Source organism: Zophobas morio, unplaced genomic scaffold, assembly GCF_036711695.1.
Source record: "Zophobas morio isolate AGI-343-1 ecotype UQ-CSIRO unplaced genomic scaffold, CSIRO_AGI_Zmor_V1 ptg000012l, whole genome shotgun sequence".
Lineage (NCBI taxonomy): Eukaryota > Metazoa > Arthropoda > Insecta > Coleoptera > Tenebrionidae > Zophobas > Zophobas morio.
Genome location: NW_026972117.1, coordinates 14,298,319 through 14,324,382, shown reverse-complemented (window position 1 = coordinate 14,324,382; position 26,064 = coordinate 14,298,319). Strand labels below are relative to the sequence as shown.

At 32.8% G+C, this 26,064-nt stretch overlaps 2 protein-coding genes across 3 annotated transcripts in view; one reads left to right on the top strand and one right to left on the bottom strand.

The window, feature by feature from the left end:
- LOC135128356 (heterogeneous nuclear ribonucleoprotein C) overlaps nt 1-26,064 on the top strand; it is a 673,355-nt gene that overhangs the window by 64,922 nt on the left and 582,369 nt on the right. The window contains exon 2 of one of the 2 annotated variants that reach the window (XM_064055267.1): nt 24,443-24,500. The exons of the other annotated variant lie outside the window; for it this stretch is intronic. The gene's annotated coding sequence lies outside the window, so the exon portion shown is untranslated. The remainder of the gene's footprint in view (nt 1-24,442; nt 24,501-26,064) is intronic. 2 annotated transcript variants of the gene reach the window in all.
- On the bottom strand, nt 291-1,130 carry LOC135128188 (uncharacterized). The gene is made up of 3 exons (XM_064055082.1): nt 1,099-1,130; nt 814-1,019; nt 291-512 (listed from the first exon to the last, which is right to left on the bottom strand). The coding sequence occupies exons 2-3, from the start codon at nt 1,012-1,014 to the stop codon at nt 291-293; spliced, it is 423 nt and encodes a 140-aa protein (XP_063911152.1). The 5' UTR covers nt 1,015-1,019; nt 1,099-1,130.

The following is a 26,064-nucleotide window of genomic DNA, read 5'->3' as shown; positions in this document are numbered from 1 at the left end:
TATTCTGTTCTGCGTTTGCACAGTTTAACAATTCTTACAGAGTTCACTCTGTCCACTGTGAACGTACATAAGCGTAACCCAGACACAAACCAAAAACGTAAATTATGTTATGCTCTCGTTCTTATGCCTTATGTCAATTGTGAATGGGCAGTTAGAAGATAATGTTCTAAAAATTACTTAACCAATCAACATTATATGCACTATTATCTTTAACTGAACTATACCAAAAAAATTTTTCCACATGAAATCGTGCCATATTTTTCACGAATAATGTGTCTTTGTTTTATTATTCAACATTTTTCAAACAAATATTCTTTATACTTACATTGTGGTACACCTAATTCAGGTAACGAAACCAACCCCGCAAAAACGACTTTCCCCGTAATACCTAGGAGTCGCTGCTCCAGGTCTGTTAAAGTACCTGCAGCAGCTTCTCCACCTCCAGTTCCTCTTTCATACAGTCGTAAATTCCTCGCCTTCTTCCTAACATTAAATTTCCAATCTGCAAATCTCTGGAACACAGTGAAATTTACTTGGGTACCAGACATACGTAACGTTATAATTAGATTGCCCTATGTTATATTCTTGGTGTTGTACTAAAAAATACAGAGGTGATGGTTTATAGTGTAACAGTATTTATAAACATAAAACTTCTCAGTTCTCATAATTGACTGATAATGAGTAAACACTATGTTCACTTCATCTAAAACAAGGGTAGGTGTTGGTGTAAGCAGAATAATTGCTAAGTGTAGCATAAATTATAGTAAAGTACACATTTTTAAAAATAGTGTTTGGGTGATTAATTACACATACCTCTCTCCACTGCTTAACACTTTTCTGTGGTCCTCCCACAGAATTGAGTTTGGCCACCAACCCTTCCCAGATCTTTTCCAAAAGATCTGGCTTGTCTGCCACGAACTTTTGGGCCCTAAAATCGGCGTTACTCTCTAACTCGTGGACATAGAGCTCGTATTGCTGTTGGGTGATACGCTGGGCCCTTTTACGTTTGTCCATTGCTTCTGTGAACGTATTGTAAACTGAATTTCGTGTAAGTGTGATTATTTTGATGTTTTTCTTTCATAATTATTGTTTACTTACATGCTATAAGTTATAACTTCACAAAATTTTACTAACTTTCAAAACAAATGTCACACAGAGAACAGCGTAATCCACAGCCTACACAAATTCAAATACTACCGATTCTAAAAACATTAGATTCATCGTTCCGCTAACGATTTCAAAACTTTACGATTACGATAGTGTTTATAAAATTGGAAATTTTTACAATCTCGCTAAACTGATTTTACGATTGCTTCTAACGATTATCGTTTGGGAACGAGATCGTTCTGGAGCGATAAATTACAAAATAGACCCCTAAGTGTGTTCAAAAATAGCACCATTCTTACGAGTAAATTGCTGCGTATGATTTGATACGGAATTATACAACAATGTTTAAAGCACAGGACGCAGAGTTTTCCATTCCTACTACAATTTTTACTTATGGAAAATGAATAATTTAGAGACTATTTTCTAGTTAACTTTGGCTGTCAAGTCTCTAAAAAGGAACTATTTTATATGCAAATGAATAATAATATATTATTCAATATTTTATGAAATAATTTTATGCTTTGTGAATATAATGAAATTCTGACACCGTTATTACTTCTCACGCTGTGATAAAATTTGTTATTTGCTTCCATTATTACTTTTCCTAGTAATCCGCGTTAAACTTGAACTTTTATATTTCATGTTAGAATAGGTTTTTGGTGTCGGTTTTTTTTGTTTATTGAAATTACTACCTAATGCTTAACTTTATTTTCTCGAAGTTTCGTATTACCTAGAATGTGGAAAAGTAGATCCCTCAGTTTCATCTGTCTATCTGTCTGTTAATGATTGAATTAAGATTATATTCGAAACTACTGAACAAATTAGTTTAACGTTCTAAGTGTATTGATCACTTAGATATAAATACTCGTCGCCTGAGGACTTGTTTGATCTACAGACCACTCAGGCCAATGTCGACTCTAAGCGCTCAGAAACGATTTGATCTACAAGCCATTTTCCGTGATTTGATACAAATCCTAACTGGTTTCGACCATAATTTCTACGAGAAAGAATTGCTTGGTTGGACTTTACAACGAATAAGTGAACATTTTGGTAGGTACATGTGTTAATTATTGACATGCAACTATTTTTGGTTTAACTAAGAAATAATTCTTTAATTATGTTTGGTATTAACAAAATTTCACAAAATTAAAAATACTATTAGAATCGTCACCATGCAACAGATTTTTTCGGAAAAGTGTAGTAATTTTTATCTTTTGGAAATATCAGGATCTACTTTGGATGAATTTTTATTTATTTTGTAATTTAAATTTTAAGCAGTTTTTCTTCGCTTCAATTTTACGATTTTTTGACTTTCCTAAACTCCCAATTTTTCGATTTTTCAATTAATCGATGTTTTGATTTTGCCATTTCTTGACTTACGACTGTTTCAATTTTCCACTTCTTCAATTCTTCAATTTTTCAATTTTTCAGGTTTTTGATTTTTCAATTTTTCAGTTTTTTAAGGTTTCCATTTTTCGACTTCATTTTTTGATTTTTCGATTCCTCAATTTTTTAATTTGTCATTTTTTGGATATTTCATTTTTGGGATTTTTTAGCTTTTCTTTCATTTTTGAATTTTTCGAAATTTCACTTTTGGGATTTTTTAGTTTATTTATTATTCAATTTTTCGATTTTTCAATTTCTGGATTTTCAATTTCGCCATTTTTCAATTTTCTTGTGTTTCAGTTTTACGTTTTTTCAATTTTTCTCTTCAATTTTACGATTTTCAAATATTTCGATGTTTCAATTTTCAATTTTTAATTTTCCTATATTCTCAATTTTTCTATTTTTCAATTAATCGATGTTTTGATTTTTCCATTTCTTGACTTTCGACTGTTTCGATTTTCCAGTTCTTCAGTTTTTCAATTTTTTAGGTTTTTGATTTTTCTATTTTTCTATTTTTCAAAGTTTCGATTTTTCGACTTCACTTTTTGATTTTTCGATTTAATTTCGCAGATTATGAATATTTCAGTTTTGTAATTTTTCAGATTTCGTTTCATTTTTCAATGTTTCGAAGTCTAGGTTTTGGGATTTTTCAGATTATTTATTACTCAATTTTTCGATTTTTCAATTTTTCATTTTTTGACTTTTCAAAATTCTCAATTTTTCGATTTTTCAATTAATCGATGTTTTGTTTTACCATTTCTTGACTTTAGACTGTTTCGATTTTCCAGTTCTTCAATTCTTCAATTTTTCTGTTTTTCAGGATTTTGATTTTTCAATTTTTCTATTTTTTAAGGTTTCAATTTCTCTACTTCACTTTTTTGATTTTTCGATTTCTCAATTTTTTAATTTCTCGCTTTTTTGATATCTCAGTTTTGGGATTTTTCAGCTTTTCTTTCGTTTTTCAATTATTAGTTTTGGGAATTTTCAGTTTATTTTTTATTCAATTTTTCGATTTTGCAATTTCTCAATTTTTTAATTTCTCCATTTTCAATTTTTCAATTTCTCAATTTTCCTATGTTTCAGTTTTACGGTTTTTCAATTTTTCTCTTAAATTTTACTATTTTTAAATGTTTGAATTTTTCAATTTTTCAATTTTCAACTTTTCTACACTCAATTTTTCGATTTTTCAATTAACCGATCTTTTAATTTTTCGATTTTCCAGTTCTTCAATTCTTCAATTTTTCGAATTTTCAGGTTTTTGATTTTTCTGTTTTTCTATTTTTTAAGGTTTCGATTTGTCGACTTCACTTTTTCGATATTTCGGTTTCAAAATTTTTTAATTTCTCAGTTTTTGGATATTTCAATTTTGGGATTTTTCAGTTTATTTATTATTCAATTTTTCGATTTTACAAGTTCTCAATTTTTCGATTTCTTAATTTTCAATTTTTCGATTTCTCAATTTTCCAAAGTTTCAATTTTACGTTTTTTCAATTTTTCAGGTTTTTAATTTTTCAATTTTTCAGATGTTGGATATTTCAGTTTTGGATTTTTCAGTTTTTCTTTCGTTTTATATTCTCCGAAATTTAGCTTTTGGGATTTTTCAGATTATTTATTATTTAATTTGTCGATTTTACAATTTTTAATTTATCGATTTTACAATTTCTTAATTTTTCGATTATAGAATTTTTCAATTTTTCAATTTCTTCATTTCTAAATTTTACGATGTTTTAGTTTTACGTTTTTTCAATTTTTCTCTTCAATTTTACGATTTTTCAATATTTCATTTTTTTGACTTTCCTAAATTCTCAATTTTTCGATTTTTCAATTAATGACTTTCGACTGTTTCGATTTTCCTGTTCTTCAATTCTTTAATTTTCCGATTTTTCAGGTTTCTGATTTTTCCAATTTTCGATTTTTTTTGAGGTTTATATTTTTCGACTTCACTTTTTTTATTTTTCGTCTTCCCAATTGTTTAGTTTTTTAGAATCTCAGTTTTTGGACATTTCAGTTTTGGAGTTTTTCAGTTTTTCCATTGTTCAGTTTTTCTTTAATTTTTCAGTTTTTCGATATTCCAGTTTTCGGATTTTTCAATATTTCGATTCTTCGACTTTTCAATTTTTGACTTTTGGATTTTTCGATTTATCGATTTTCATTTCAATTCTTCGATATTTCAATTTTTCAAGTTTTTGAATTTTTCAAATGTTTCGATTTCTTAAACTTTCGTTTTTTCAAATTTTCGATTTTTTCATTTTTCACTTTCTAAATATTTCACTTTTTCAATGTTTTGATTTCCTGATTTATAGAGATTTGGACGTTTTGATATTTTGATTGTTCAGTTTCTCGATGTATGAGTTTTTCAATTTATGAGTTATCGATTTTTTATTTTGGGCTATTTCGGTTTCTCAGTTTTTCCATTTTTCCGTTTTTTGGTTTTTTTCAATTTTCGGCTTTTAGATTTTTCGATTTTCCAATTCTTCAACGTTTAACTTTTCGTTTTTTCGATTTTGGCCTATTTCAGTTTCTCAATTTTTCGATTCATTCATGATTTTTCGATTTCTCGATCTTTTGATCTTTCGATTTCTCAATATTTCAATTTGTGCACTTATGGAGATTGGATGTTTCGATGTTTTGATTGTTCAATTTCTCGATTTATCAGTTTTGATTTTGACCGATTTCGATTTTTGAATTTTTCGATTTCTCGATTTCTTGATCTTTTGACTTTTCGATTTCTCGGTTTTTCGATATCTTAGTTTTCGGATTTTCGGTTTTTCGATTGTCCAGTTTTTCGATGTTTGAATTTTCAATTATCGGGTTATTCAATTTTTCGATTTTTTATATTTAAAAGTTTTGATTTCTTGATTTTTCGTTTTTAAGTTTTTGATATTTCGATTTTCAGTTCTTCAATATTTTTATTTTTCAATTTTTCGATTTTTAAAATTTTTGACTATTTCAATTTTTCAATTTTTTTCTCAGTGTTAAATATCATACAATTCATGGAAAATATCCACAAAAATTGTCACTAAAAACATTTAAAATTTCTGAAAAAAATCCATTCTATTATTATTAATTACGATTTCAACAATATTGTTAATTTAAGACGTTTTGCTAGTATAAAACACAATTAAAAAATTGATTCTTAGTTAAATAAAAAAATAGTTGCATGTCAAAATCGAGTGAAACATGTGGTTGTGATATTATATTTGTAAATAAAACTATCTAAATATGTTCAAAAAGTTTCGCTTGCTTTGCAGGCTTTGAAGTCATCAGTTTACTTAATTGCTAACCAAATTTTGTATGCCCGTCCCTACCAAAATATTGATGACGTCAGCTTAAAAGTGCTTAGTAATTTGATTACAAATTTTAAGTAGTATGCGCCCTATGCGTATTGCGTATATATTGCTTCATCCACATTTTTTATATTAATATCTGGGGGTTAACACAAAATAATACAACTGTCATTGGCACAAAAATTCTCTCTAAAGAACCCTAGACAATTTTTTTGTTGCATTTTCCAGCATCGTTCTAACTGTACTTTTCTTCTAGTAACAATATAAATGTAAATTCATACAAATAAGATTCCGACAAATGATGAAACTTTCAGTGGTGGCTCGTGAGCGAGGAACACGATAAAATAGAAAACAAAGTTGTCCATATAAAACAGATTCCTGTTTTAATTTAAAGTAGTTATGCATACACTTTGTTTCTGTTCTTGTTCTAATTCAACCTTTTAGCATGCGAATGGACACATACAACGTTAAATTCAGTTACACTGTGGTACGACAGTTTATGAAAGCCAACATGGTATTTGTAGGTATTTTTCCTAGAAAATAATAAAACTCGGTCACAAAATTTACTCTTATGTCCAATACTTCCAGCCACAGCCATTACATCTTGTATATTAAAAATTTACAAACCTCCGACTGTAGTCCGACCACTTCCTGAATTTATCAAAGGCTTTGTTAAATCGGGTTGTGAAACATCTAAAATTGTGCGCTTTTATTTTGGGTTAGTATGTTATAATGTTACAGTCTTTGTAGACCTAGAATGTATGTGTTTGAGACATCAATTTATGTTATTAGAGTAACGCATAATTAATTTTGCTTCACGAACCAAGAAAATCTAATAAGTCCAAAGGAATATAAAAGCAAATTGAGCGTACCACTTGTCGTTTCGCTGGAAATAAAATTAATGAATTTCTAATTTTATGTGATTTTGGCGTGTCATAGCTCATAGAATATAGGTTTCCTATTTCTGTTATTTTTCGTCTGTCCGTTGCGGTTTTATTACCCAGACAATCTCCTCACACATTAAATTGATTACTTAAAATAATAAATAAAATTTGCCTTTACAGTTGCAGCTTACTCAACTACACCTCGTTTATTTTCACAGGGTGACACCAGCAATTCCAAGTGTGGATAATCAGTGTAATTTAAATTAATTTAGCTTATTTATTTTTTGTAGTTTTTATTTTCGTCAAGTTATAAAAGGCATAGCAAACAAAAAAGTATATTTATTTGTTACTTTACTGTGACAATATTCTCATTCATTAGATAAAATATCGTGGGATCTAAAAAAAAATAATTTAGAGTTGGCTGTTATTATTTTATGTTTCTGTTCCATGAAAGTGATATCACGCGATCAAGGTAGTTTGAGGCAATGACACTCACAAAATTGATGAATTGTGCGACTTATTTCATCGATTGTCTAAAAAAAAAGTCTGATCCAATTCTCCTGAAATTCTAGAGACAGTAACGTATCATTTATTTTGCATTACATATATCAAACTAATATACTTAATCCCAAAAAAGTTTATGAGGGGCGGTCTATTTTACGGTACATTATTTCCAAAAAAATTAATCTAAAAATTGGTGTACTTATTTTACGTTTTTTTATATCCAATTACATATTAAATAATTGTAATAAAGAATGCCATCGAAAAATATGCTTCGATATTGGTTATGCTTCACAGACGAGGAAACAATTAGCCTATACTGGGTTATGAAGATCTGCATAAACAAGCAGTTCGGTGTATAATTATCTACTGCTGACTCAAATAATATTAAACTCTTATTATTGCAGCTAAACAGCACTTTCTGCTTGCTGTTTCTGGCTCGAGGACGATCGTTTCCTTCAGATCTTCACCTTTTCTGTGTGTCAAACATCGATCGCTCTAGGCGAACCCACACATGTTAAGTGGGTGTCTGCTCTAATTAGTGGGTAAACGTTGAAAGCTGATGTAGCACACGGAAGTAAAAAATTTGATCTGGGGTGAAACGTGACTCCTTTGAAGCACGCAGAAATCGCTTCTTCGCCGCGAATTATCCCGTGGTGCGGTTAAACATTTTTATTTTTGCGACTCCTTCGGCGCTTGCATGAGTGATACGAGCCGGCTTTTGTGAAAAATTAGTTCCTCGAAGGCAGTTCATTGTCAGAAAGGAAAATAAACTCTTGTAACCAATCTGGAAGAAGTGTGGAACACGATCGACTCATTTCTCATTATCTGAATCCTGAACGAAAGAGTGGAGCAAAGTTCTTGACATTCTAGCGATTTTTTGGGGAATTGATTGGAGTTTTAGTAGGGTGATATGTCACCCGTCGACGGGGGCTGCGAAAGAGGGTTTTTTTAAGTGGAAATTACAGTGATCTGCAAGAATAAATAAAAAAGTTTGCTGATTCTCTAGAAGTTTTCTTAATTGTATCGGTTGGGAATTTTCGTATTGTAGGGGCAAAGTTTCAACAATGGTGAAGTTTTAAATGTTATGAATGAAAATAATTAATTATTCCTCCAGGACATAACGTAATTTTAAACAATACAGATCACCACAATTATGCCTAGAGTAAATGAAATAGTTCCAGGGCTAAGGGCAATAATTTAATTAGCTTTTATGATGATAACTGTGGTAATGACATTTTAATATTTATTATATAAAATAAACAACTTTTATTTCTTAACATTTTAACACCCCCAACCATTGGACCTAGAAAGCTGAAATTTTTAACAGAAGTTATCTTTATGATGTTGACAAGGAATAAATGTCGATTTATAAACTTGTCGCTGACGTATGCGTCGTTTATATCATCCGTTGAATTTGGGTTTTCAGCCAATCAAATTGTGGTGGTGTGCAGTGCTGCCAACTTGAAGAAAAATCCCCTGAAGTAGGGGCGACATTTTTCTGGTTGATAGCACTAGTTTTACGAAAATCAAATTTTGATAGAGATAATGATGTCCACTAATATTAAGCCCTCTTTTCTTAATATGTGTAATCTTCTTTTCACAAGAACAAGAAAGGTAAAACATGTTCAAAATAGTACATTTTTGTAAGAAAGTATTGAATTTGCACTTAGGCTCCGCCCCTCGGTCTGACAACGAATGAAAAATTCATCACAATTGAGCTTGGTATGGATATGGATATGGGTGGGGCTTCTCTTTTGGTTTTCTTTTAATTAATACATTTAGTTTTCTTTGTATTTCACATAGTAATTTCTCGTAGAAAAATAAGGATTTTACATTTAAGCTCCACCCCTCGGCTTACGACGCATAAAAAAAAATCATCAGAATTGAGATAGGGAGGGTGGGGCTTATATTTTGTCTTTCTCTTCTTAATATACATAGCCGTCTTTTCACAACAAGAAACTTAGAACATAGTTAAAATAGTACATTTTTGTAAGGAAATATTGATTGATTTTGAAATTATCAGGCGGAGTCTAATTGCAAAATCGATATTTCTTTATACAAATTTTCCATTTTAAACATGTTTTAAGTTTCATGTTGTGAAAAAACGTCTACACATTAAAACACAAAGGCAAAATGTAAACCCGCCCACCCGCCCTATCTCAATTGTGACGAATTTTTTTGTTCGGGTTGTACCAAGGGGGCGGAGCTTAACTGCAAAATACTTTTTTCTATATAAGAAATTATAAATATGTCTTTGAGTATCGTGTTGTTTGAAGAATACTATGTGTATTAAGAAAAAAATGGTAATTTCTTGTGTAGAAATAATAAGGATTTTGCAATTAAATTCTGCTCCTTTGGCTCTTGACGATTAAAAAAGAAATCATCACAATTGAGATAGGGGGGTGGGTGGGGCTAATATTTTGTCTTTTTTCTTGATATACGTAGTCATCTTTTCAGAACAAGAAACTTAAAGCATGTTTAAAATGGTAAATTCTTGTAGACAAATATAGATATTGTAATTAAGCCCCGCCCCTCGATCTGACAACGAATGAAAAATGCATTACAATTCAGAATTGATATCGGGGTGGCTATGGGCGAGGCCTAATTTTTGGCTATATTTTTTTTGTATACATTGTATTCTTTGAACAACATGATACTCAAATACATGTTTTTTATTTCTTGTAGAGAAATAAGGATTTTGCAATTAACCTCCGCCCCTCGGCTTACGACAAATAAAAAGTCATCGGAATTGAGATAGGGTGGGTGGATGGGGCTTAGATTCAGCCTTTTTTTTCGTAATATACATAGTTATCTTTCCACAACAAGAAACTTAGAACATGGTAAAAATAATACATTTTTGCAAGGAAATATGGATTTTGAAATTATGAGGCGGAGTCTAATTGCAAAATCGATATTTCTTTATACAAATTTTCCATTTTAAACATGTTTTAAGTTTCATGTTGTGAAAAAAAATCTACATATATTAAAACACAAAGGCAAAATGTAAGCCCGCCCACCCGCCCTATCACAATTGTGACGAATTTTTTTATTCGGGTTGTACCAAGGGGGCGGAGCTTAACTGCAAAATATTTTTTTCTATATGAGAAATTATAAATATGTCTTTGAGTATCGTGTTGTTCGAAGAATATTATGTATATTAAGAAAAAAAGGCAAAATATAAACTCCGCCCACCCACCCCATCTCAATTGTGATGTTTTTTTTATTTTTAGAAACTTAGAACCCGTTTAAAATGGTAAAGTTGTCTAGGAAATATGGATTTTGCAATTAGGCTCCGCCTCTAGGTCTGCCAACGAATGAAAACTTCATTACTATTTAGATCAAGGCAGATACATTTGGCGTTAATTTAATATACATAGTCTTCTTTAAATAATACGGTACTCATGGTAATTTCTTGTGGAGAAATAATAAGGATTTTGCAATTAAATTCCGCTCCTTTGGCTCTTGACGATTAAAAGAAATCATCACAATTGAGATAGGGCGGGTGGGCGGGGCTAATATTTTGTCTTTTTTCGTGGTATACGTAGTCGTCTTTTCAGACCAAGAAACTTAAAGCATGTTTAAATGGTAAATTCTTCTAGACAAATATGGATCTTGCAATTAAGCCCCGCCCCTCGATCTGACAACGAATGAAAAATTTATTACAAGTGAGAATTGATATCGGGGCGGGTATAGATAAGGCCTAATCTTTGGCTTTATTTTTTTTTTAGTATGCATTGTATTCTTTGAACAACACGATACTCAAATACATGTTTTTTATTTGTTGTAGAGAAATAAGGATTTTGCAACTAAGCTCCGCCCCTCGGTCTACGACAAATAAAAAAATCATCAGAATTGAGATAGGGTGGGTGGGTGGGGCTTATATTTAGTCTTTGTTTTCGTAATATACATAGCCATCTTTCCACAACAAGAAACTTAGAACATGATAAAAATGGTACATTTTTGCAAGGAAATATGGATTTTGAAATTATGAGGCGGAGTCTAATTGCAAAATCGATATTTCTTTATACAAATTTTCCATTTTAAACATGTTTTAAGTTTGATGTTGTGAAAAAAAGTCTACACATATTAAAACACAAAGGCAAAATGTAAGCCCGCCCACCCGCCCTATCTCAATTGTGACGAATTTTTTTAATCGGGTTGTACCAAGGGGGCGGAGCTTAACTGCAAAATACTTTTTTCTATATAAGAAATTATAAATATGTGTTTGAGTATCGTGTTGTTTGAAGAATACTATGTATATTCAGAAAAAAGGGCAAAATATAAATTCCGCCCACCCACCCCATCTCAATTGTGATGTTTTTTTATTTTTAAAAATTTAAAACACGTTTAAAATGGTAAATTTTTCTAAGGAAATATGGGTTTTGCAATTAGGCTCCGCCCCTAGGTCTGCCAACGAATGAAAACTTCATTACTACTTAGATCAGGGCAGTTATCTTTAGCTTTAATTTAATATACATACTCTTTTTTAAATAATACTCTACCCATGGTAATTTCTTGTATAGAAATAATAAGGATTTTGCAATTAAATTCCGCTCCTTTAGCTCTTGACGATTAAAAAAAAATCATCACAATTGAGATAGGGCGGGTGGGCGGGGCTAACATTTTGTCTTCTTTCTTGATATACGTAGTCGTCTTTTCAGAACAAGAAACTTAAAGCATGTTTGAAATGGTAAATTCTTGTAGACAAATATGGATCTTGCAATTAAGCCCCGCCCCTCGATCTGACAACGAATGAAAAATTTATTACAATTGAGAATTGATATCGCAGTGGCCTAATCTTTGGCTTTATTTTTTTTAGTATGCATTGTATTCTTTGAACAACACGATACTCAAATACATGTTTTTTATTTCTTGTAGACAAATAAGGATTTTGCAACTAAGCTCCGCCCCTCGGCTTACGACAAATAAAAAAATCATCAGAATTGAGATAGGGTGGATGGGTGGGGCTTATATTTATACGTAGTCGTCTTTTCAGAACAAGAAACTTAAAGCATGTTTGAAATGGTAAATTCTTGTAGACAAATATGGATCTTGCAATTAAGCCCCGCCCCTCGATCTGACAACGAATGAAAAATTTATTACAATTGAGAATTGATATCGCAGTGGCCTAATCTTTGGCTTTATTTTTTTTAGTATGCATTGTATTCTTTGAACAACACGATACTCAAATACATGTTTTTTATTTCTTGTAGAGAAATAAGGATTTTGCAACTAAGCTCCGCCCCTCGGCTTACGACAAATAAAAAAATCATCAGAATTGAGATAGGGTGGATGGGTGGGGCTTATATTTAGTCTTTGTTTTCGTAATATACACAGCCATCTTTCCACAACAAGAAACTTAGAACATGGTAAAAATGGTACATTTTTGCAAGGAAATATGGATTTTGAAATTATGAGGCGGAGTCTAATTGCAAAAACGATATTTCTTTATACAAATTTTCCATTTTAAACATGTTTTAAGTTTCATGTTGTGAAAAAAAGTCTACACATATTGAAACACAATGCAAAATGTAAGCCCGCCCACCCGCCCCATCTCAATTGTGACGAATATTTTGTTCGGGTTGTACCAAGGGGGCGGAGCTTAACTGCAAAATACTTTTTCCTATATAAGAAATTATAAATATGTCTTTGAGTATCGTGTTTTTTGAAGAATACTATGTATATTCAGAAAAAAATTCAAAATATACACTCCGCTCACCCACCCCATCTCAATTGTGATGTTTTTTATTTTTAAAATTTTAAAACACGTTTAAAATGGTAAATTTTTCTAAGGAAATATGTGTTTTGCAATTAGGCTCCGCCCCTAGGTCTGCTAACGAATGAAAACTTCATTACTACTTAGATCAGTGTAGTTATCTTTAGCTTTAATTTAATATACATACTCTTTTTTAAATAACACGGTACTCGTGATAATTTCTTGTATAGAAATAATAAGGATTTTGCAATTAAATTCCGCTCCTTTAGCTCTTGACGATTAAAAAAAAATCATCACAATTGAGGCAGAGCGGGTGGGCGGGGCTAATATTTTGTCTTTTTTCTTGATATACGTAGTCGTCTTTTCAGAACAAGAAATTTAAAGCATGTTTAAAATGGTAAATTCTTGTAGACAAATATGGATCTTGCAATTAAGCCCCGCCCCTCGATCTGGCAACGAATGAAAAATTTATTACAATTGAGAATTGATATCGCAGTGGGTATGGGTAAGGCCTAATCTTTGGCTTTATTTTTTTTTTAGTATGCATTGTATTCTTTGAATAACACGATACTCAAATACATGTTTTTTATTTCTTGTAGAGAAATAAGGATTTTGTAACTAAGCTCCGCCCCTCGGCTTACGACAAATAAAAAAATCATCAGAATTGAGATAGGGTGGGTGGGTGGGGCTTATATTTAGCCTTTTTTTTCGTAATATACATAGCCATCTTTCCACAACAAGAAACTTAGAACATGGTAAAAATGGTCCATTTTGCAAGGAAATATGGATTTTGCAATTTATGAGGCGGAACCTAATTGCAAAATCGATATTTCCTTACACAATTTTTCCATTTTAAACATGCTTTAAGTTTCATGTTTTGAAAAAAAGTCTACACATATTAAAAACACAAAGGCAAAATGAATGCCCGCCCACCCGCCCTATCTCAATTGTGACGAATTTTTTTACTCGGGTTGTACCAAGGGGGCGGAGCTTAACTGCAAAATTCTTTTTTCTATATAAGAAATTATAAACATAAATTCCGCTTTTTTGGCTTTCGACGATTAAAAAAAAATCACCACGATTGAGATAGGGCGGGTAGGCGGGGCCTATATTTTGCCTTTTTTAATATAGGTAGTTGTCTTTTCAAAACAAGAAACTTAAAACATGTTTAAAATGGTAAATCCTTCTAGACAAATCTGGGTCTTGCAATTAAGCCCCGCCCCTCTATCTAACAACAAATGAAGAATTTATCACAATTGAGAATTGAGATCGGGGCAGGTATGGATGGGGTCTAATCCTTGGCTTTATTTTTTTCTTAATATACACAGTATTCTTTGAACAACACGAGTCTCAAAAAGATGTTTTTAATTTTTCGTAGCGAAATAAGGATTTTGCAGTTAAGCTCCGCCTTCTTGGCTAACGACTAATAAAAAATTCGTCACAATTGAGATAGGGCGGGTGGGTGGGGCTACATTTTGCCTTGTTTTCTTAATATGTGTAGGCTTATTTCGATAACAAGAAACTTAAAACACGTCTAAAATGGTAAAATTTTGTAGTAATCAACTTAAATCCTCCACTTTTCTTCTACAACCCCTTTAAATATGGCAAAAGTTGAACATCAAAGTTACTATTGACGGCAATTTGGCAACGTCAGGTAAAAGCTTGAAACTTAATATTTGGACTTCTTCTTTAAGAGCAAAAAGAGACGAACATTAAGTAAGATTTAGTAATAAAATGTATTCTATTTGAAAAAACTGAATTACCGATTTTTGAGAATTGTAAAATTTTAGAAAATTTTTATAAAAATTGTGTATTTTAAATAACCCTGTGGCGAATTTTTTTGTGAACCCTTCATTGCTAAGACAATTTAACAGAATTGGACTAACGTGACAACGTCGCAAAGAAATTTCAAACATAAATTATGGTGATAAAACCTAGGATGGGGCTAATGACAATAGTTGTGTGTTACGTCTTAAAAAACACTATGTATAGGTAAAAATAATTTTAGATTACAATCCTGAACGAGCGGTCCATCTTTAGTTTTTGGTTTCTTTTTCTGTCTCCAATAGTGATTCACCCTGTATAGTGTTTATATATTTATCATCCCACCGGTTTCCCTACGAGGTAGGCCATGACGACAGAGTGCCATTAACCCCTAAATTAAATTAATAAAGAAACTAATACATAATATTGCTGGTAGATGTTTTCATAGTGAGACTCCGTATTAATAAAAACCGCTCTGCTGTTTAAAAATTCAGTAACAGGCGTTACTTCTGAACCAGGCTCATCGCATCAGCCGTGTAAATCATTTATTTTGTTGTCGACAAAGTTAGAAAACTTTCAAAGCCGACCCTCTTAAAAATAAATGCTACATCAACTAAATGACTGATTGACAGCACCATGAAACCCGTCATAACGGTCTATCTTCCCCAATAATTCACTTTCCAGATTTCTCCCTGGAACTTTTCGCTGACACTTCAAGCTCCCTTTTGACGAATTAGGGTCCTGTTGAAACTCGCATCCATTTTTTCTTATTGAAAGTTCGCAGACCTCGGGCCCGTCGTCTGATAAACACCCCGTTAATAAATTATAAGAAGCGAATTTAATACTGCATGCATCGGGCGGGCCTCATCTTTCACGTGCAACGGTGTTAGTAAAAGGCAAACAGCAAATGTGGGAACAGTTTTTAATAAATAATTGGAACGGATGGAACACGTGGCAAAATTTAGTTTAATTTAAAAACTGACCCTTTAAAACCGATGGTGCCTGCAGATCGAAGATTGGCAGTCGTTGAACCTCGAACAGCGCCGTATTTACCCTAGTCTGTAACAAAATTATATTGTGGTGTCTGGGGATTTTGTAAAGTGATAAAATATTCACAGGTTTTCTGTGTTTACATGTAGGAATGTTGCTGGCTTTTAACATCATGAAATTACTTATCTCAGCATTTATCCAGCTGGAGTTTTGACGAACAAATATTTTCCTCAATTAAACCGGAATTTACGCTCTATGTTGACAGCTCTTCTCAAGGACGTTGCTCGAAAATATTAATTAATTAAATTCAAATCGACCTTTTCCAGTATTTCTAATTACTACTGAACACTCCCACTGCCTCCAACATAAATTTTTTCTTGGCGAAAGTTCGCATACCTCCGCCCGTCGTCTGATAAACACCCCGTTAATAAATTATAAGAAATGAATTTAATACCGCGTCCACGAGTGAGCCTCATATTTCACGTGTACCGCAGAAAATGTACACGTGTTTACCAACAGCACTGGCCGTCCGCATAAATAATGTAAGTGAGCCCCTTCGAAGTTGTGTACAAAGTTGCCGGGATATTTACGTACGTTCGGAGTCATTCCGGGTCCGCCAGGGTCAGGACTCCATACAACGAGATCGTCCTCTGGGACGACGTCCGCTTTAACCAAGCTTTGATGCATTACTACACGAATAATACGAAAAGGGTGGATTTGCACCGGAGGCAACGAATAAAAACAACCTGATGCTGCGCCGACCAGTGATTAATGGACTGGAGGATCTCTTGTGTTTTAACAGTCGCTTTAATTATTATTGGGACGAGGAGGTGGATCGGCACGGACGAGAATTGTGCCGGCGGAGGCGGCGACAGGTTTCGAAATTATTGTATTACACTTTAGGTTACGAGAGAACTTTAAAGCTATGAAGGATTTAAAGGTGATGATGAAAGGCATTGATTTATTCCTTTTGAGCAACGGATAAGCAAAAGGTGGTGTAGTTATTTTGACAATTATCTAGAAACATTTAGACAGTTTTGATTTTGTCTTTAAAAGTGTATTAAGCGAAACGAATTTGCGAAAATGAAAACTAAGCTCAGTTTACGTTATTTTAATCAGGAGCGAAAACTAGATCACAAATCAAAAAATCACACGGTATAAGAAGAGATAAATTGGTACACCACTTTCTACATTCAACGACTTAGTGGATGCCAGATGAGACGGAGTAATTTAGATGGCATTTGAGGTGGAAGGGAATAACATAAAATTAAGCTCCGATGACACCAAATGAAAAAAATAGGAAATATTTTCTAATTTACGACAACATCATTCGTGAATAAGAGGAACAATGATGAACTCTAGATACAGGAGAATGCAACCTATACCTGAACTCATTTGACCCGACCCTTATTTATATAACATTAAAAATAATTCTTTGGTTATTGACTATAATTTTTCCTTTTCACGGTTCAGCCATTTCCTTGAATTTAATTTTTAACAAAATGCAGCGTCAATCATCTTAAACCCATTATAAGTTCCCAAATCAAGACAATAACCTAAATAAGAACCAATTAGCAAATTAAAGAATTCTTTACTATTAGACAAAATGAGACGTGCTGGTATTTCGCTGACATTTTTGTGGTAGTAGGAACTTTAATTTTTAGTATTAATTTCATTTGCTCGAGATGTCATAGTACGTAAATACGAAAATGTCGCTTCTGCGTTTTCGATTGCATATTGTCTGTGTATCGTCTATTGACAAGTTTATTTGAAAGTAAAACTGAAATTTTATGTAAAGAACGATAAAGAGTTTTTTAAAGTTTCTGAAATTGTACTCTTTAGATTGCGTAAAGAGTTCTAGTTGACTCCATTTTACATACCTACATAATACATACAATTGTACCGTTAGGTGTCGACGTTTGGCTTTGGGTTGACTTTTTCCTAGACGAAGCTTCTCAAATTTCTTCAATCCATTGTCATCGTTATTGCTTCCTCCATGATTTGCTTCCACTGCGCTGTATGATCGCAACGTTCTTATTCCAAGTTTTGTAATTTTGGCTTCCCAAACCATCAAAGTTTGTTTTCTTCTGTTAATTGTTTTATTGATTGTAGGTTTAACTTCTTCTTTATTTCTATTTTTTATTTTATCCCTTTTGCTGATACTCGTAGTTTTTCTAACGAATTTTATTTCGGCTACTTATGTTCTTTTCTTCTCTCGTTCTGTTCGAATCCAGTTCTCATTTCCACATAAGAAAACTGGCGTGCAAATTGTTTTGTAGATCGTTATTTTTATTTTTTCTGATATTTTTCTGTTGCTGAGACATTTTTACATCCCCAGCGTAAGCGAGTCTGACGAGGCCCTAAAGTACGAAAAAAGTGGTCTCCCGTTTCCGTCTGTCTGTTGTCTGTCTGTCGTCTGTGTCAATTTTTATTAGACAGATAATCTCCGAAACTACAGGACCAATTGTTGTCAAATTTTGTATGCATACTTCTTATTAAGAATATTCGTAACCCGTCAAAATAGCCCCAAAAATAGTTCCATTAAAAAGTCCCGCCAAAGTAGCTCAGCGACAATATAACTCTCGACAAAATAGTCCGCTATGCAATTTTTGTAGATAAAAAGAACATAAATTTTTATTTCTCGAAATACAATTCATTCAGAATGTATTTTTTGGTTTAGTTATTCACAGTAATATTTCAAATTTGTTTATTTAAGACAATAGAGAGATCAGGTCAGGTAAGTTCAGATCAGGTGAAGTCAGGTCAGGTCAAGTTTGGTCATAATTGAGTAGTAATGTTTTTATGCGTACAGTATACTTTTGTTTATCAAAACGAACCTGAAAATGACGAAAAGGACGAAACGAACGAAAAGGACGAAAAAGACGAAAAGGACCAAAAAGATGAAAGGATGAAAAGCACGAAAAGAACGAAAAGAACGGAAAGGACGGGAAGGACGGAAAGGACGGAAAGGACGAAAAGGACTAAAAAGACTAAAAGGACTAAAAGGACTTAAAGTTCTCAAAGGACTAAAAGGACTAAAAGGACTAAAAGATTAAAAGGATGAAAAGGATGAAAAGGATGAAAAGGATGAAAAGGATGATAAGGATTAAAAGGATTAAAATAATTAGAAGGATTTGTAAAAGTATTAAAAGGATATAAAGGATATGTTGATTTGTGCGAATTATGAATTAGAACAGCGGACAGTCTTACGAATTTTGAATTAGAGGATGAGAGGATGAAAGGATGAAAGGACGAGAGATCGGAAGGACGAAAGGACGGAAAGGACGAAAAGCAGTAAAAGGACTGAAAGGACTAAAATGATTAAAAGGATTAAAAGGATTAAAGGATATGTTGATTTGTGCGAATTATGAATTAGAACAACGGACAGTCTTACGAATTTTGAATGAGGATGAGAGGATGAAAGGATGAAAGGACGAGAGAACGGAAGAACGATAGGACTAAAAGGACGATAGGACTAAAGGGACGAGCAAGAAGGACGAGCGAGAAGGACGAACAGGATGACCGAGAAGGACGAGAAGGACTAAAAGAACTAAAAGGACTGAAAGGACGAAAAGGAGGAGAAGGACGAGAAGGACTAAAAGGACGAAAAGGATTAAAAGAACGAAAAGAACGGAAAGGACGAAAAAGACGAGAAGGACGAAAAGGACGAAAAGCACGAAAAGGAATAAAAGGATTAAAAGGGAGAAAAGGATATAAAGGATATGTTGATTTGTGCGAATTATGAATTAGAACAACGGACAGTCATACGAATTTTGAATGAGTATGAGAGGATGAAAGGATGAAAGGATGAAAATGATGAAAAGGACGAGCAAGAAGGACGAAAAAGACGAGAGAGAAGGACGAGAGAGAAGGACGAGAGAGAAGGACGAGAGAGAAGGACGAGAGAGAAGGACGAGAGAGAAGGACGAGAAGGACGAGAAGGACGAGATGGACTAAAAGGACGAAAAGGACGTAAAGGACGACAAGAACGACAAGAACGACAAGGACGAAAAGCACGAAAAGGACAAAAAGGACGGAAAAGACGACAAGGACGACAAGGACGACAAGGACGACAAGGAAGACAAGGACGACAAGGACGACAAGGACGACAAGGATGACAAGGACTGAAGGAATAAAAAGAATAAAAATAATAAAAGGATTAAAAGGAAGAAAAGGTTGAAAAGGATGAAAGGGATGAAAGGGATGAAAAGGATGAAAAGGATGAAAAGGATGAAAAGGACTAAGAGATTAAAAGGATGAAAAGGATGAAAAGGTTGAAAGGGATGATAAGGATTAAAAGGGTTAAAATAATTATCCTCTAAGGAAAGAGAGGGTGAGTCTCTTGCCAAAGTTAGTCTTACCTTAGCGAGTACTAGCCCCGCCCACCCACCTTTTGTTTTCTTAGAAGACATGTCATTTGCCAAAATCAGTTTAATTTTGCTACGCACTAGAACCGCCCACCCGCCCTCTATTTTTTTGGAGGATATACCATTTGCCAAACCTGCTAAGATAAAATTGATTTTGGAAAATGGGATACTCCCCAAGAAAAGAGAGAGTGGGTGGGTGGGGCCCTAGTACCTGCTAAGATAAGGGTGACTTTGGAAAATGAGCTACTCTCTAAGAAAAGAGAGGGAGGGTGGGCGGGGCTAGTACCTACTAAGGTAAGACTAACTTTGGCGGACGTCATATCCTCTGACAAAATAGAGGGTGGGTGGGCGGGGCTAGAATTTGCTAAGATAAGACTGATTTTGGCAATTGACATATCCTCCGAGAAAACACGAGCGGGCGGGCGGGGCTAGTACTTGCTAAGATAAGACTGATTTTGGCGAACGTCATATGCTCTAAGAAAATAGAGGGCAGGGCTAGTACTTACTAAGATAAGACTGATTTTGGCAAATTCAGTAAGCCTGTTTAGTTTTTATTATAACAATTCTGGAGATCTCCTTGTCAAGATAAATTTAAATGAAAAAATCAACCTCTAAAATGCGGGCGCAGTGAGGACGTTCAGGTTGCTGGGATCTCTTGGACTTTGGTATTGACAAATGTTTTCGATATGCGCCGTTTTTTGAACACTAAAAAATTCTGTCATGGATAATAAATTAATAATTTAGGTTCCCAGGGACAACAATTTTCCTCACTCGTGAAGATTTTTATACCTATTTTGGGATAATTTGACGGAGCCGTATTTTCTGGTGAAGAATTTGTCCCGGGTGTTTTTTTCGCAAATCCAAGGTCCGTCGTTACAGGTTAGCGGGTAGCACCTCTTTTTTTTTCATTAGATGAAAGTAATTTCATAAAATTAATCGCTTTTTATTTTTTTATTGATCAAATTCAGAACGAGTTATCTCATTTTGTTGAAAATATGCGAATACAATAATGTTGCGCCTATCTATATTTAATACTGATGAAATAAGAATTATAATACTATTAATATTCAAAACACTTTGCTCCATTATGGCTTAATTAATAATTTTACCCCCTGTTTAGAGGTGACAACTCATTCAAATTAAATAAACAGCTACCTGCATTTTGTATGTATGAACATAAACAATCGAAGTTAAGCAAGTACACTGACAATAATACACTTTTTCTCGTTGGTTATTTACTCTAAATATATTTTCTATTGTTCGCACGTCTGCGGACCGCGTCCTAGACCACTGATTCTTATTTAATAGAGGTTATCACAAAACAAAAATCGCAAAATTAAATTTTGTGTTTTTTAATAAAAATGGGATTTGTTGGACTGTACTTTAAGGGCGAAGAAAATTCTGTCGAAGTAATCTTAGTCTTTGTTTATTTTATTGATTACTTCCCTCATTATTAATTATAAAACTTAAAAATAGTTTTTTGTTTTCATATAGTCCTTTTCTATTATGTATTTGATTTAATGCAAATATGGGATCTTATGTGCTATGACTTTTTCGGAATCCGCATTGTTCGTCTTATGGTTTTTCCTCTATTTCGGGTATGAGTTTTTCTTAGTTATCATTTTTCTGCTGTACATAATTTGGTTATGCCTCTGTAATTTCCTTAGTGTCTTTGATTTAATTTTTTCTATATCGTGGTGTTAAAGCATTCATCTATTCATCTAGGATTTTTTTCCGTCCACACCATATTTAATATTATATTAGTTTTTTTTTACTACTTCTCAGATGTAATTTATGATTTATGATAGTTTGATTTTTCTGAGTGGATCGTTTAATTCTTCTTGTGTTATTTCTGAATTTTATTCTTCTTTTATATTCCCATTCATTCTCAGTTTTTACGTATTTCGGTCTGATTGGAATGGAGTTTTGATTAACACTTCTTCAAAGTACTTCTTCCGCCTTTTTATTAATGTATCTTCTTCTATCTGTTCTTAGTTTCACATTTTAATTCTTTTAGCCTATTCATTGTTGTTTTCTTCTTGTCTTTTAATCTTTTAAGTGTTCTGTAAAACAGTTTCGTATTTTCTCTCTTATTTTGTTTTAAAATCTCTCAAAATTTTTCCCAACTTTATTTTTTTATTCTATTCATCATTGTTTCTGCTTTGCTTTTTTAATCTTTTGGGTGTTCTGTAAAACAGGTTCGTATTTTCTCTGCTATTTTCTTGTTTTTCCCAACTTCTTTTGCCCCTCTGACGTGTGACGTTTTCTTTTACTACAATTCTCTGTTTCTTATACTAGATATTGTATCCATGCTAATTTTCTTTATTATAATGTTTATTTGTTCGATCCACCATTTTGTCTGCTTTTTCTTTTCTTAGAGGATATCATTTGCCAAAATCGGTCTTATCTTAGCAGGTACTAGCCCCGCCCACCCACCCTCTCTTATCTTACAAGGTATGTTAATTGCCAAAATCAGCGTTATCTTAGCAGATAACAGCCCCGCCCACCCACCCTCTCTTTTTTTCGTAATATACGTCATAAAGAATTTTTGTATTATTTTTTTGGGACTGCCATTTTGCAGACCCGGTATATCCATCCCTTTATTGTCCCAACTCGTTATTCAATATTTCTGGTTTATTATCTTCTCTTGCATTCATATTACTTCTTACAGTTATCATTCCTTTAGACGACTCTATTGTTTCTTATGTTTTTTTACCAAAATTATTTTTTCACTCATTCTAGCATCTTCGTAAGGATCCTACTTCCTTTCGTTTTCGTTTTTGTTTCTATAAGGGCTAATATTTCACTTTCTTTGTTCCCTAGATCATTGATGATTTCTGTCTATTTTCCGTGTATTCCTCCGATGTTCTACATTCCTCTAGTATATGTGTTTGTTTTGTTATTTTTCCTTTGTTTTTTTCTTGCCCATTTTCTTACGCAAGGTAGTTATTAGGGTTTTTTTGCTTTTGTTATTCTTAGTTTTTTGACGGGAATTGGTATTTTTAAGGGTTCTACTTTCTTAGTCATCCACCACAGATCTGATGACTCATTAAAGTAAATTGCGAATTGTGGAAGTATAGTACAAATCAAGAGGATCAGTAGCTAAATTAAGATCACGCTTAAAGAACGTTTTCTCTTTGTGTTTCCTCAGAATAAATTTTTCATATATTATTTAATCTATTGGTACACAAAAAAGTCACTAAAATAAAGTGACAAATCACCCATCGTGACGTAAATTCACATCATTTTATTTACATTTATTAACAGTACAGTCATTACTATTTTCGTTTGTTTATAATGTAGCATGCAATGTAAATACTGAAAATAAGTGAAACTGAATAAGTTGAAAAATAAGTAATTTTCGTTTCGTAATTTTTTTTTTTTAGCGTAAAATTGTAGACACAATAATTGTGTCGAAAACTATTTACTACTCATACTCAACTCTTAAAAAAATCACTTACTGTTTAGTCTAAATAATGAAATAATTCAAGCGCAATTTTGGTGGATGCGCCGGGAAATTTTCAGAATTTAATTTTTGTTTTATTTTTCTTTTCGTAATTAGTTTTTTTTTGTTTTTTGAGGATGTTATCCGAAACCGCATAAACAACCGAACAATGTCGGTACCATTGCGGTTTTCCGTATAAGGGCGTTTGGGGTCAGGAACAAGGCAATAAAAGTGTAATTAAGTCTGAGGGCAATAAGCGGGTTTGCGTTATCGGGGGTGTCGGTCGGGGGCGGCCAACAAATCTTGGCTGTGTAGTTGTCGGGCGCATCCTGTGTTTGGACAAGGGCCTTGTTTGTCGATGTTATATTTGAACAGCTCACGGAACAGCAGACATTTACATGTCTACTGTATATATAACGAATAAATTAATTCCACTTAATCTATACGGTCATAAGTCTTTTTACAGGACGCCGCCGGAATAAAATAACTATTAATTTATGCAATTCACATTTTATGTGTTGCATAATTACACGAACGATAGAGTGGGGCTGTAACAGCCGCTAAATGGGAACATAAAAATGATGAAATGGTGCTTTATTCATTACGGTTTTTTGTATTTGCAAGGGTGTTTGGTTACCGGAATTCACGTGGATTAGATTGTTTTTGTATTCATTGGGGGCTTTATTTGTTGTTTTTATTGCGATTTTTTTCAGCCATAATTAAACCATCGGTGATCATTTTTATTTACAATACTAATAAATCATACTTGTTGGCAAGCTAAACTTTAAATAAACATTTTTTTTTCTTGACGGATTTGTAAAGACGGAATTTGTTGATGTGGAAGATGCTTTTTGCTTGAACAAGTAACGTACTTCTCGTCCCTTGAAGTTTCCGAGGAGTAGCATTTAATCATATACTAAGTAGATTTAGTTTCACTCCAGAAGCTGTTGTTTGCAACCCTTCCCTGCTTTAATCGAACTTTATCTTTTCAGGTGAGTCCGGATTAGTGCACTTCTAATTTTCCACGCCACTGACCCACACCTTCCTAAGGTAATACTTTATTATTAGATAGTGTAGGAAGTCTAGCTGCGGAAAAATTTACGACGTTTTTAATGCGTAAGAATGTTTAATCTTGGAAGAATTGCAAAAAAGCTAATAAAGCAGCCAATAAATCATAAAAAAAAACCTAAAGGAATACAAGAATAAGTAGGATAAATTCTAATTTCCGTATCCGAATGAATTACGACGCGGAATATTTTCTTTAAGGCAGTTAAGTTTGTACGTTTCCGCAAATTGCCTCGGGGAATTATCGACATGATTATCCGTTCTTTCTCTCATTCATTATAATAATTTATTAAAATGCGAATTTTTGCCGCAGAAATTCAAATACAAACGTTATCTCAAAGAGAAAAGGCGCTTTTTTATTTATTGCCGAGTTGGATTCTTGTCCGCCGGTCGGAGACAGAGAGGAAAAATCGAGAGAAATTTGGTCATTTTAAGTCGGCTGATGTTTAACGTTTTATTATTTTAGAAGCTCTGTGCGCGTTCCGTCTGCTTCAGATTTTTCGGATGGATAAAACGGATTTTTACTCCCACGTGCATAAGCTAAGGAAGTATTGTAATCAAGTCCATCGGCAGAATCCCTACTCTTGTGTTTTCTCGACCTTTCATGACCCCTAGAGTAAAAATAAATAGGGCTCCCGTTTCGCACTGATAGTACACAGATAATCTTCGAATGGACCGATTGTTGTCAAATTTTGTATCTACATTAATCAACCCAGTCAATAATTTGATGACGTCATTTCCAAAATTAACAATAGTAAATTTGTTTTTGTTTTCATGTATTTCTGGTGTATGAATCCGTGTTAAGTTTTCACCCTACACATTCAGGTTTTTTGAAAAAAAAATCTAAATTTTGCAATTTAACTTCACAAGCGTAAATCATTAATCAAAATTTAATCGTTTATACCCTCTCAAACAATTGATGACATCATCTCTAAAACACGCAAAATGCACTCATAGTTCTTTTTTTGGACCAATTTTTCTATTTTACTATTTTTTAGTATCTCAATTTTTCGTTTTTTCGTTTTTTTTAATTTTTTAATTTAAAATTTTCAGTGTTTTGGTTTCATAATTTTTTATCTTTGCAACTTTAATTTTTTCATTTTTTCAACTTCTGGGCTTCCAAATTTATCAAAATCTCGATTTGCAATTTTTCAATTTTGCAACTTTTCGATATAACAATTTTTCATTTTTCGATTTTACAGTTTCTTAATTTTTAATTTTTCAATTTCCTCATTTTTTTAAGTTGATGGTTTTTATTTTTAATTTCCCGATTTTTTAATTTTCATTTTCTCGATTTAATTCCATAAATTTTAGTTTTTTCATTTGCTTTATTTTTTCAAAATTTCTTTCGATTTGTTCAAATTTTCAATCTATGATTTTTCAATTCCATAATTTTCCAATTTTAAAATTTTTCAACGTTGCAATTTTTGGATTTCTCAGTTATCCGATTTTTTCTTTTTTTTTAATTTTCAATACTTCGATTTTAAAGTATATATTTCGTTGTTTTTTTTAATCCCTCAATTTTTAGTCCTTCGATTTTTTAATTTTT

Bases quoted from the DNA above. Each gene is read 5' to 3' on its own strand.
- LOC135128188 (XM_064055082.1), bottom strand. From the start codon at position 1,014: ATGGACAAACGTAAAAGGGCCCAGCGTATCACCCAACAGCAATACGAG. The intron at 513-813 runs GTATGTGTAATT...ACTGTGTTCCAG, and splicing joins GTGTTAAGCAGTGGAGAGAG to AGATTTGCAGATTGGAAATT.